At 48.5% G+C, this 12,490-nt stretch overlaps 1 protein-coding gene and 1 pseudogene across 5 annotated transcripts in view; one reads left to right on the top strand and one right to left on the bottom strand.

Moving 5' to 3' along the window:
• LOC147021754 (NEDD4-like E3 ubiquitin-protein ligase WWP1) overlaps window positions 1-12,490 on the bottom strand; it is a 153,798-nt gene that overhangs the window by 45,686 nt on the left and 95,622 nt on the right. For all 5 annotated transcript variants that reach the window (XM_085892033.1, XM_085892034.1, XM_085892037.1 and 2 more), the window contains one exon: window positions 12,102-12,276. In XM_085892033.1, the coding sequence (XP_085748159.1) occupies window positions 12,102-12,276 (175 nt within the window). The remainder of the gene's footprint in view (window positions 1-12,101; window positions 12,277-12,490) is intronic.
• On the top strand, window positions 2,815-10,838 carry LOC147021755 (uncharacterized; annotated as a pseudogene).

The following is a 12,490-nucleotide window of genomic DNA, read 5'->3' as shown; positions in this document are numbered from 1 at the left end:
CCCACCACCACCTCTTTCTCCTGTTCCTTGTGTTCTGTCACATCCTGATCTATTCGGTGTTCTAGCTCTTTCATGAGCCTTGACTTTGTATACAAAAACAAAAAACCAACCTGCATAAATAAAAAAACACAAAAAAGTATAACGATACGAATGTGTGGATGGATATGCCTCCAGCCACGTTACATGTCAACCCACTGTTTCATCTCAATTAAAGGTCATGTAAAAACTAGAACGGCACTCAGTAGAGCGCATACCTCCACCAGGCTGAACAGTTTACATTTTGTATCCCACTGATAGACCGCATCTACATCTGGACCTGAACCAAAATATAATTGGCATATTCTTGTCACCTACCCAAATAATTCACCAAGTTTTGACATAATTTGTCCACAACGTTTTGAAATATCATGCTAGACTGTATATCGTTTTTGGCCCTATCTCTCAATCATGAAGAATCACTTCAGATGCAGTCAAGAAAAGCATAAATTACAAAATATCTATGAAATAGCAGACATCTCACATCAGCAAAGAACACTGGGTCAAATTTTTTGAGTCAAAAATAAAATAAATTGGAAGATAAAATGAAACTGGTCAACTGATGGAATTCTGGTATATCTAATATGTAAAACCATTAACACAATAAAGGAAATAAGTGCAAGCAAAACTTAACATAAGACCATGTAGTTACAAGTTTAATTTCAATTGAGAAGAACAAAATGTGAAAAACTGCAATAATTTGCACAAAGAAGGCCCCTCACAACCCCAAAAGCAGGACAAAGGTGGCACAGGATTCAAAAGAGGTTCTGATTAGTGATGTCGATCCACTCACATTGTGTACTTTAAAATAACACACTTCGCACCATGCAGTGAGGTTGGCAGGATAACCTGGAGATATGCACACTCATCAATGAGCTGTCTAACCTGGCTTTGAATCCCAACCCAACTATAAACCATCAGCCTGGTGTTTCACAGGCAGGGCTATTCATCAATGCATGTGCCATCCCTCTGATGGATGTTAAACTGGGCGTTCCATCTGCCAGCTGCCATTGATTGGTGGATGTTAAAGATCCAACGGTATATTTTGTGGATAACTAGAGTCATCGTCGGTACCCTGGCCTGATTCCAAATTCCTGCTCTAACCTGCACGGGGCACTGCATCAGCAGCACAGCCAAGATCCTAGCCAAAATGATGCAACTAGTAACCATGTGCTGCGTACAAAAGCAAAGGATCACGCAAGCATGTGGATTTTAATGAAGATTACTCTTGCATGTTTCAGCCAATGTGTTCAGAATTAAGCAATGAGCTGAGGAAGCAAACTGCGGCTGAAGGACTACATATTTAGTCGGTTCATTTATATGGTTTGTTCATCCGGTTACGTACCACGTGTTTTACAAGCTTGGCACTGATTAGTGGACAGAATAAGATTCGAGCACAATTGTGACATTTTGTTCTGTCACCTAAAAGGCATTGGTTGAGTGACTCTTAAGTGATGTCTCATTTGGCTCACTGGTATTTTTTTTAATCTTTATTTTCAGCTCACACAGTGAAGGTGTTTAAACCCGAACACCCTTGGGTGCTGAATGACTCCACATTTAATAAGTACCAAGATCTCAACAACGTATTTCTTCCTTCTCCACTTCTCCACTGAGTACCAAGATCTCAACAATCCTCGATTTCTTTCTTCCTTCTCCACTTCTTGTTAAATTTCTAAGGACTAAGATATACTGTATTATTGGTCTGTTTCACAGCTTTCCCCACCTCTTACATAAATGGCATTACTAAAATTGAAATGTTAACAGTTCTGTGAATCATTTTGTTTGGACTCATCAACTTGCCCTGAAGCTCGGACAAAACTTTTCACCCACAGATGGCTGGCTGACATGGCGGAAAGAATACGATAAGCATTTAAAAAAAGGAGAATGATGAAAAATAAACTGCTGTCTGATGAGTCTGCTACTGTTAAATTGATACGTGATGAATTGCCAGACATACCGTAGTCCTTTGCTTCACCTGATGCATGAAACAGAGATAAGATTGGGTTTCTGGATCATGGATACACCTTTCACAAAGATGAGTTCAGTGGCTGGAATAAAGTTGTGGATTGGGAAATTTTACTTCTGGTCCATCAGGATGGTGCACTTGCCTTTCAACTGTCCAGTCTTGGTTCTATCTCAAACCATCTAGAAATTGTCACCCTGATGCTGATCAGGTAGGGCATTTCATCAACAAAATGCACCATCTGTTGGATGAAAAGTGAAACTGAAGACCCATCTGTCTAACACTGATTGCTGGTGATCATCAAAGATCTGTGTCTTCTGATGAAGAGTAGGTGGGTTACCGCAAGCACCCTGGCCAAATTCCAGCCCTGACTCGACCGACAAAATACAACCCCAGAGTTGGGGTTCTGGAACCACATCACCCACCATGGACCAATGGTCTGTGGCAGAACAAGAAACATGGCTGGTACCTTATAAGAAACATGGAATGGTGTGATGTAATGAAGTTTTAATGTAAACCGTATATTCATGCTCCACCCATGTTTTGCCTGGTGCATATTCATGTTTTGCCTCATACATATTTATGCTCTGCCCATGCGTGGCATCATCGCCGCTGTAAGGAGAGAGAGCGGTGCTGCCCTGTCTGATGGGACGTGTAGTTGTTGTGGACAAGGCATGGTTTTTACCAACGCACTTAGAGTGTTTTAAATAACGAAAAAGTGATTTAACCTCTGCAAGCGTTGGTTAAACTGCCTGGAGCATTCTTATTCAAGAATCTGGATACGTATGCCATTCCAGGATAGATGGTACTGAAATATGGCTGGGATTAGCACTAACAACAAGACTTCATATCTACGTGCTTGTCACCCTGATGCTGATCAGGTAGGGCAATTCATCAACAAAATGCACCATCTGTTGGATGAAAAGTGAAGCTGAAGACTCATCTGTCTAACATTGATTGCTGGTAATCATCAAACATCTCAGTATCTTCTGATGAAGAGTAGGTGGGTTACCGCAAGCACCCTGGCCAAATTTCAGCCCTGACTAGACCGACAAAATACAACACCCAGAGTTGCGGTTCTGGCACCACATCACCCACCATGGACCAATGGTCTGTGGCAGAACAAGAAACATGGCTGGTACCTTATAAGAAACATGGAATGGTGTGATGTAATGAAGTTTGAATGTAAACCGTATATTCATGCTCCACCCAAGTTTTGCCTCGTGCATATTCATGTTTTGCCTCATACATATTTATGCTTGCCCATGCGTGGCCTCATCGCCGCTGTAAGGAGAGAGAGAGAGAGAGAGAGAGAGTGGTGCTGCCCTGTCTGGTGGGACGTGTGGTTGTTGTGGACAAGGCACGGTTTTTACCAACGCACTTAGAGTGTTTTAAGTAACGAAAAAGTGATTTAACCTCTGCAAGTGTTGGTTAAACTGCCTGGAGCATTCTTATTCAACAAGCACAGCAGTGACAAGCGGCCTATTCTCATGAGTAGAAAGTCCAAACATCCTCGTTCTTTTTCCCAAAGGATCCCTCAAAGCTTCCTGTGGACGACAGGCATTCAACAAATACTGTAAAAGGAGAAATATTTGTGCTACATCAATTTTTGCACATTTTGTGCTCCAACAGAGAAGCGCAAATTTAACAACGTGTGAACATACTGTTTTTGCGGTTTTTTATTTTTAAAGAGATTACATTACCAGAGAGCACAAAAAAATGCTCATGTTGTACGCAAGCAATGCGCTTGGTCAGCACATGTAGCAAAGGTCTACGCGGTTTGCAATGACAGTACCATTCTTCACCATCCACAATTCAATGTAAAATATACTTCGTTATTTTAAGCCAATTTTAAAACTGGACGAACTTTATTGTTTCCCGAAAGCTGCAAGCTTGGTAAAAGCAGGGATTGATGCAACATCTGTCCTTGTCACGAGCGAGGACATATTGAAAACCCCAGCCCTGACTCGCATGACAAACTCCAATCTCAGAGTTGGAGGAGCCTTCCGCCCATATCAGCTCATGAAGACAGCAATGACAAGGCCGGAGATTGGAATGAATAAAAAATATCCAATGCACTAGGAGACCATGTATTTATTAATCTCTGCATTCAATTAACTATTGATTTGATGTGCTTTACTGTACTTTCCCCTCATATTTTGCAATGCGTATTTCATTGGTTCCGTATGATCTATACCAGGTTCGTAAACCTTAGTTTATAACATAGTATGTTTCTATTCCTGTTTCTCTTCAGTTATGATTACACTACAAGTTATTTTCTCCCTATGTAAACGTTCGCTGGGGTTTCACATGGTTAGCATCATCGAGATTGCCACATGTCTTGTGCCCGCTCTGCAAAATTAAAAATATGCGAACACATTTTCGTTATGCCTGGTGTTGGCTTAATGGTTAGGGTGGTGGGTTTGGGCTCCTAAGGTTTTGAGTTCCAATCCTGCTCAGCCAATGAATTAATACCAGGTAGGGTTGACTCAGCTGGTCATTCTTCTGAGGTTGGCAAAATGAGTACCAGCTTGCTGGGATGACTGAGCCATTTGAGTATCCTGTGTCGGAGTGGTGACCAGTCCAGGATTGTGTCCAATAAGCAGCACTGACGCTCTGTACAGAGTAGGGTCCCGATGGATGGCTGGAACCGGGTTTTCATATCGCCAAGCACAAAAATTTAATTGAGCGAAAATTTCAACTTCGACAGCACTTGGGTGATGGGAAAAATCTTCTTAGACTGCTTAACAAAATGGGATGGTCAACTGTGTTTGTAAAGCCATCATGTGTTTGCAAGTTGACTGCACTTCATTGTAGATATCAGATCTTATTTTGATATCAAATTAATTATCAAAAACATCAGATCAAAGAAGAAAAAAGGAAATATCAATTCATTTTTCAGCAAAAGTAGTTGACTTGTACAGTATTTTACAGACTATAGTGAATCCTAAGACTTGGAACAAACCAGTTTTATTTTTACTTTTTCTTGTTTTAATTGATTTCTTTATTGTGTGCTGTGAATATTTTGCAAATACAATATTATCTGTGTGTTGTCATAATCTTTTTAACAGATAAATAAATAACATTAACTAGATGTGCCAATTTATAACTGCGAGCAGTTATGCCAGGTAGCGAATGACGCCCGTGCCAATGACTATGCCATCCGACGCCACCCATTCCAATGACAATGCCGATGCCATCCAACGCTGCCCATTCCAATGACGATGCCATCGTACGCTGCCATTTTCAATGACTATGCCATCCCATTTCATCATTTTTATCAAACTATATTTCTAATGGCTGGTCCGTCTCAAGAACTGCCACTTATAACTGCAAGCAGTGATTTCTACATGGGTGCTTACAAAAACACGAGCCAAAAGGAATAAAGTTTGATCAGTACGACGACATAGTTCATGCACGGTGGCAACCATATTGGATGGAAAGAAAACGTTTAAAATGTTTTTCGCTGGAACTACTTTACTGATTGACATGAAACTTAAAATATATCATCCATTACCCATGTTAAAAAAGGTGTAATCACAATGACATCATCAGTCTAATGGTTTTACAACCGTGTTAGATTGAAGGATTAAGTTTAAAAATCATTTTCTCTGAAACCGCTTAACCAATGATGTTTTAGTTATCAAAGTTTTATCGTCATGGGGACTTCATGATATTTATAAAGTCTGACGAGAGGAAGAGAGGAAGAGAGGGGAAGAGGAAAAGAGGGGGAGAAGAAGAGAGGGCGAGAGGGCGAGAGGGCGAGAGGGCGAGAGGGCGAGAGGAAGAGAGGGCGAGAGGAAGAGAGGGCGAGAGGAAGAGAGGGCGGGAGGAAGAGGGGGCGGGAGGAAGGGGGGGCGGGAGGAAGAGGGGGCGGGGGGAAGAGGGGGCGAGAGGAAGAGAGGGCGAGAGGAAGAGAGGGCGAGAGGAAGAGAGGGCGAGAGGAAGAGAGGGCGAGAGGAAGAGAGGGGGAGAGGAAGAGAGGGCGCGAGGAGGAGAGGGCGAGAGGTAGAGAGGGCGAGAGGAAGAGAGGGAGAGAGGAAGAGAGGGCGAGAGGAAGAGAGGGCGAGAGGAAGAGAGGGCGGGAGGAAGAGAGGGCGAGAGGAAGAGAGGGCGAGAGGAAGAGAGTGCGAGAGGAAGAGAGGGCGAGAGGAAGAGAGGGCGAGAGGAAGAGAGGGCGAGAGGAAGAGAGGGCGAGAGGAAGAGAGGGCGAGAGGAAGAGAGGGCGAGAGGAAGAGAGGGCGAGAGGAAGAGAGGGCGAGAGGAAGAGAGGGCGAGAGGAAGAGAGGGCGAGAGGAAGAGAGGAAGAGAGGGGAAGAGGAAAAGAGGGGGAGAAGAAGAGAGGGCGAGAGGAAGAGAGGGCGAGAGGAAGAGAGGGCGAGAGGAAGAGAGGGCGAGAGGAAGAGAGGGCGAGAGGAAGAGAGGGCGAGAGGAAGAGAGGGCGAGAGGGCGAGAGGAAGAGAGGGCGAGAGGAAGAGAGGGAGAGAGGAAGAGAGGGCGAGAGGAAGAGAGGGCGAGAGGAAGAGAGGACGAGAGGAAGAGAGGGCGAGAGAAAGAGAGGAAGAGAGGAAGAGAGGGCGAGAGGAAGAGAGGGCGAGAGGAAGAGAGGGCGAGAGGAAGAGAGGGCGAGAGGAAGAGAGGGCGAGAAGGAAGAGAGGGCGAGAGGAAGAGAGGGCGAGAGGAAGAGAGGGCGAGAGGAAGAGAGGGCGAGAGGAAGAGAGGGCGAGAGGAAGAGAGGGCGAGAGGAAGAGAGGGCGAGAGGAAGAGAGGGCGAGAGGAAGAGAGGGCGAGAGGAAGAGAGGGGGAGAGGTAGAGAGGGCGAGAGGAAGAGAGGGCGAGAGGAAGGGAGGGCGAGGGGAAGAGGGGGGGAGAGGAAGAGAGGGCGAGAGGAAGAGAGGGCGAGAGGAAGAGAGGGCGAGAGGAAGAGAGGGCGAGAGGAAGAGAGGGCGAGAGGAAGAGAGGGCGAGAGGAAGAGAGGGCGAGAGGAAGAGAGGGCGAGAGGAAGAGAGGAAGAGAGGAAGAGAGGAAGAGAGGAAGAGAGGAAGAGAGGGCGAGAGGGCGAGAGGGCGAGAGGAAGAGAGGAAGAGAGGGCGGTAGGAAGAGAGGGACGAGAGGAAGAGAGGGACGAGAGGAAGAGAGGAAGAGAGGGCGAGAGGGGAGAGGAAGAGAGGGGAAGAGGAAAAGAGGGGAGAAGAAGAGAGGGCGAGAGGGCGAGAGGGCGAGAGGAAGAGAGGGCGAGAGGAAGAGAGGGCGAGAGGAAGAGAGGGCGAGAGGAAGAGAGGGCGAGAGGAAGAGAGGGCGAGAGGAAGAGAGGGCGAGAGGAAGAGAGGGCGAGAGGAAGAGAGGGCGAGAGGAAGAGAGGGCGAGAGGAAGAGAGGGCGAGAGGAAGAGAGGGCGAGAGGAAGAGAGGGCGAGAGGAAGAGAGGGCGAGAGGAAGAGAGGGCGAGAGGAAGAGAGGGCGAGAGGAAGAGAGGGCGAGAGGAAGAGAGGGCGAGAGGAAGAGAGGGCGAGAGGAAGAGAGGGCGAGAGGAAGAGAGGGCGAGAGGAAGAGAGGGCGAGAGGAAGAGAGGGCGAGAGGAAGAGAGGGCGAGAGGAAGAGAGGGCGAGAGGAAGAGAGGGCGAGAGGAAGAGAGGAAGAGAGGGGAAGAGGAAAAGAGGGGGAGAAGAAGAGAGGGCGAGAGGGCGAGAGGGCGAGAGGGCGAGCGGGCGAGAGGAAGAGAGGGCGAGAGGAGGAGAGGGCGCGAGGAAGAGAGGGCGAGAGGAAGAGAGGGCGAGAGGAAGAGAGGGCGAGAGGAAGAGAGGGCGAGAGGAAGAGAGGACGAGAGGAAGAGAGGGCGAGAGGAAGAGAGGGCGAGAGGAAGAGAGGGCGAGAGGAAGAGAGGGCGAGAGGAAGAGAGGGCGAGAGGAAGAGAGGGAGAGAGGAAGAGAGGGCGAGAGGAAGAGAGGGCGAGAGGAAGAGAGGGCGAGAGGAAGAGAGGGCGAGAGGAAGAGAGGGCGAGAGGAAGAGAGGGCGAGAGGAAGAGAGGGCGAGAGGAAGAGAGGGCGAGAGGAAGAGAGGGCGAGAGGAAGAGAGGGCGAGAGGAAGAGAGGGCGAGCGGAAGAGAGCGCGAGCGGAAGAGAGGGCGAGAGGAAGAGAGGGCGAGAAGACGACCGGGCGAGAGGAAGAGGGCGAGAGGAAGAGGGCGAGAGGAAGAGAGGGCGAGAGGAAGAGAGGGCGAGAGGAAGAGAGGGCGAGAGTAAGAGAGGGCGAGAGGAAGAGAGGGCGAGAGGAAGAGAGGGCGAGAGTAAGAGAGGGCGAGAGTAAGAGAGGGCGAGAGTAAGAGAGGGCGAGACTAAGAGCGGGCGAGAGGAAGAGAGCGCGAGCGGACGCGAGGGCCAGAGGGCGAGAGGAAGAGAGGAAGAGAGGAAGAGAGGAAGAGAGGAAGAGAGGAAGAGAGGAAGAGAGGGCGAGAGGGCGAGAGGAAGAGAGGGCGGTAGGAAGAGAGTGACGAGAGGAAGAGAGGGCGAGAGGAAGAGGGCGAGAAGAAGAGGGCGCGAGGTAGAGAGGGCGAGAGGGCGAGAGAAAGAGAGGGCGAGAGGAAGAGAGGGCGAGAGGAAGAGAGGGCGAGAGGAAGAGAGGGCGAGAGGAAGAGAGGAAGAGAGGAAGAGAGGAAGAGAGGAAGAGAGGGCGAGAGGAAGAGAGGGCGAGAGGAAGAGAGGAAGAGAGGGCGGTAGGAAGAGAGGGACGAGAGGAAGAGAGGGCGAGAGGAAGAGAGGAAGAGAGGGCGAGAGGGGAGAGGAAGAGAGGGGAAGAGGAAAAGAGGGGAGAAGAAGAGAGGGCGAGAGGGCGAGAGGGCGAGAGGAAGAGAGGGCGAGAGGAAGAGAGGGCGAGAGGAAGAGAGGAAGAGAGGGCGAGAGGAAGAGAGGGCGAGAGGAAGAGAGGGCGAGAGGAAGAGAGGGCGAGAGGAAGAGAGGGCGAGAGGAAGAGAGGGCGAGAGGAAGAGAGGGCGAGAGGAAGAGAGGGCGAGAGGGCGAGAGGGCGAGAGGAAGAGAGGGCGAGAGGAAGAGAGGGCGAGAGGAAGAGAGGGCGAGAGGAAGAGAGGGCGAGAGGAAGAGAGGGCGAGAGGAAGAGAGGAAGAGAGGAAGAGAGGGCGAGAGGAAGAGAGGGCGAGAGGAAGAGAGGAAGAGAGGAAGAGAGGGCGAGAGGAAGAGAGGGCGAGAGAGGAAGAGAGGAAGAGAGGAAGAGAGGGCGAGAGGAAGAGAGGGCGAGAGGAAGAGAGGGCGAGAGGAAGAGAGGGCGAGAGGAAGAGAGGGCGAGAGGAAGAGAGGAAGAGAGGAAGAGAGGAAGAGAGGGCGAGAGGAAGAGAGGGCGAGAGGAAGAGAGGGCGAGAGGAAGAGAGGGCGAGAGGAAGAGAGGGAGAGAGGAGGAGGGGAGAGAGGGCGAGAGGAAGAGAGGGCGAGAGGAAGAGAGGAAGAGAGGGCGAGAGGAAGAGAGGAAGAGAGGGCGAGAGGAAGAGAGGGCGAGAGCAAGAGAGGGCGAGAGGAAGAGAGGAAGAGAGGAAGAGAGGGCGAGAGGGCGAGAGGAAGAGAGGGCGAGAGGAAGAGAAGAAGAGAGGGCGAGAGGAAGAGAGGAAGAGAGGACGAGAGGAAGAGAGGGCGAGAGGAAGAGAGGGCGAGAGCAAGAGAGGGCGAGAGGAAGAGAGGACGAGAGGGCGAGAGGAAGAGAGGAAGAGAGGAAGAGAGGGCGAGAGGAAGAGAGGGCGAGAGGAAGAGAGGGTGAGAGGAAGAGAGGGCGAGAGGAAGAGAGGGCGAGAGGAAGAGAGGGCGAGAGGAAGCGACGGCGAGAGGTAGAGAGGGCGAGAGGAAGAGCGCGCGCGAGGAAGAGACGGCGAGAGGAGGAGAGGGCGAGCGGACGAGAGGGCCGGAGGAAGAGCGGGCGAGAGGAAGAGAGGGCGAGAGGAAGAGAGGGCGAGAGGAAGAGAGGGCGAGAGGAAGAGAGGGCGAGAGGAAGAGAGGGCGAGAGGAAGAGAGGGCGAGAGGAAGAGAGGGCGAGAGGAAGAGAGGAAGAGAGGAAGAGAGGAAGAGAGGGCGCGAGGACGTGAGGAAGAGAGGGAGAGAGAGAGGGAGAGAGAGGGAGTAAATAAGACCAAAGCTTACCTTGTCATTATACTTAACCCCCAGCGATCTTTGAACATGACCATTACCGCAGCGCCTCAACACAGTGCCGGGGAAGGGGGTGTTCTCGACTTCGTGTTGGGTAGGAGAAAATGGAGGGGGGTTCGAAACTTGAGCTTGGTATGGTGACTTGAGGGGAAGCAGTGTGGGGGTGGGGGGGTTATCGATTTGCGTTTGGTAGTGGGATTGGAAGGGAAGGGTTTTTGACTTGCATTTGGTCAGGGGACTTGAGGGGAAGCAGCGGTGGGGTGTGGGGGGGAGGGGAGGGGAGGAGAGGGGGAGGGTTACCTAAACCTCAAGTTTATGTTTACTTAAGAGTCGAGCTTTATCCCCTCATACCTTATGGATTTTAATGCACCATCCTCTACAGAGCTCGAGGTGAGACAGCCTGGGTTTAAATCTCTGCCCAACGACAAACTGTCATCCCGGTGTTTCACAGGCAGGATGATTCATCAATTCGTGCACCCTCCATCTGTAAAGAATTACATTAAACTGGCATTCAACTGTCATTAAGCTGAACTTAAACTCGTGACCCGTCTGCCAGCATCAGTTGTTGGAAGTCAAATATCCCCCGGTGCCCTTTGCAAAGAGTAGGCAAGCTATTGCCGGCAACATGGCTAAATTCCAACTGCCGGTTAGTGAAAAATGCTGGTTCATCAAATGTCAGGCAAGACCCTCTGGTTAATGAAAGTCTTGAGCCAAGCTTCCCCTGGCCAACCCCACAAGAACGTGGGAATAAAGAAGAAGAAGAAGCTCTGAACAATGTGTTGGTGCTGCCAAAGCAGACTCTTGGCAAGGATTATACTGGGTGGTTTGCAAATTACCTAAGCAGTATGGTTTGTTTATCCTTTTAAATGCTGAGCATCAACCAAGGAAGCAGTATTTACAATTCTTTAAGTCTTTGGTCTGACTCGGCCAAAGTTAAAACCACTGACCTCCCAGATTCAGAGCAGATGTTCTAATCATTGCATCACCGGTTCTAACCTAATATATATATATATATATATATATATATATATATATATATATATATATATATATATATATATATATATATATATATATATATATATATATATATATATATATATATACATGTTCCAAAGAAATGGTTGATAAGGAACGGCTGGCTTGGTCGGCGATAGCAAGCTGATTGGGAAAGGGACACAACCGAAAAACAACAACATCGCTAATTTCTCAGCATTTTCAGATTTTTACTCCAGATTTCAACACTTATTTAGTTCAGCAGTTCCAATCCTCAAAGCCGATTACTTTAATTGATTATGTATATTTTAATTAGTCCATCAGGGTCATCGTGGAAAATCGCCAAGGCTGCGAACAAAACATGCATTACCTTGTTTCCTCTGCATGAGTTGGAATCAAAATGTACCTTTGTTTCCTCAAAACGGTTCCTTCATTTCATGATCGAGGACACGCTGTTGTCTTCAAATGTACACCAGAGGCATGTGCGGTCTGTTCCAAGGCAAGGCGTTTTTGAGCAGGCCAAAACAAAGCTTAAAACCCCTATGAGGGATAGCGGGGCTGACCAAGGATGAAGCTCGTTTTTGTTTTAATTAAATAAGGCTGTTAATTATCTTCAAAAGGGGTGTTTAACTTCACTCAAACACCCAGTTTTCATTCATGCACTCCCTTGGAGTACCCTGAGTATGCATGTTGAGTTTGGGGCCGCGAGGTTTCGTGGTTTTGGAGTTATGGAGGAGACACCCACACACTGACTGACTGACGCACACTGATATTTATTATTATTATAGTCACACTTTACCATCTCTATGACCTGTATATTTATTTATTTATTTATTGAAATGTAAAATCTACAGATTCTATCTTTTAGGTGCAGTTGGGGGTTGTGTCCTCATTTAGGACATGCACCCTTGTTAAGAATTATTAGTTGTGGAGGCACACCAAGTTGAGCACACAAGCTGCCCACCTGATAAAGGTACCGCTGATTGAACTGCTGCATGGCACCCTGCCACTGATTCCTCTGGATCTGCCATTGTTCAAAGTTCCGCACCGACTCCATGGTGGGCCGTTGCCATGTGGTTGTGCGCGTGTTGTGGTCCACATAGTACACACGTCCACGCGGGTCAACCCTCCGCTCCCAGCTGTGACGTGGATGTAATGGTCAGCAATTAGGAACAAAAATTAAAAAAACCCTTCCATACATAAGTTGAATGTGTGCATTCAGGCTGAAAAATTTGCAGTGACCTTTATGTCCAGGTTATGTTGCAGCATCCAATCAATTGACAGAACAGCAAGGCAACTTCAAACTTTGAACTCACTCATTATAACAACAACTAAATATCATCACATTGTATC

Source organism: Eptatretus burgeri, chromosome 8 (genome assembly GCF_056783735.1).
Source record: "Eptatretus burgeri isolate ZD-2024b chromosome 8, Ebu_testis_v1, whole genome shotgun sequence".
NCBI classification, from domain to species: Eukaryota; Metazoa; Chordata; class Myxini; order Myxiniformes; family Myxinidae; genus Eptatretus; species Eptatretus burgeri.
This window is presented reverse-complemented; position numbering and strand designations above follow the sequence as displayed.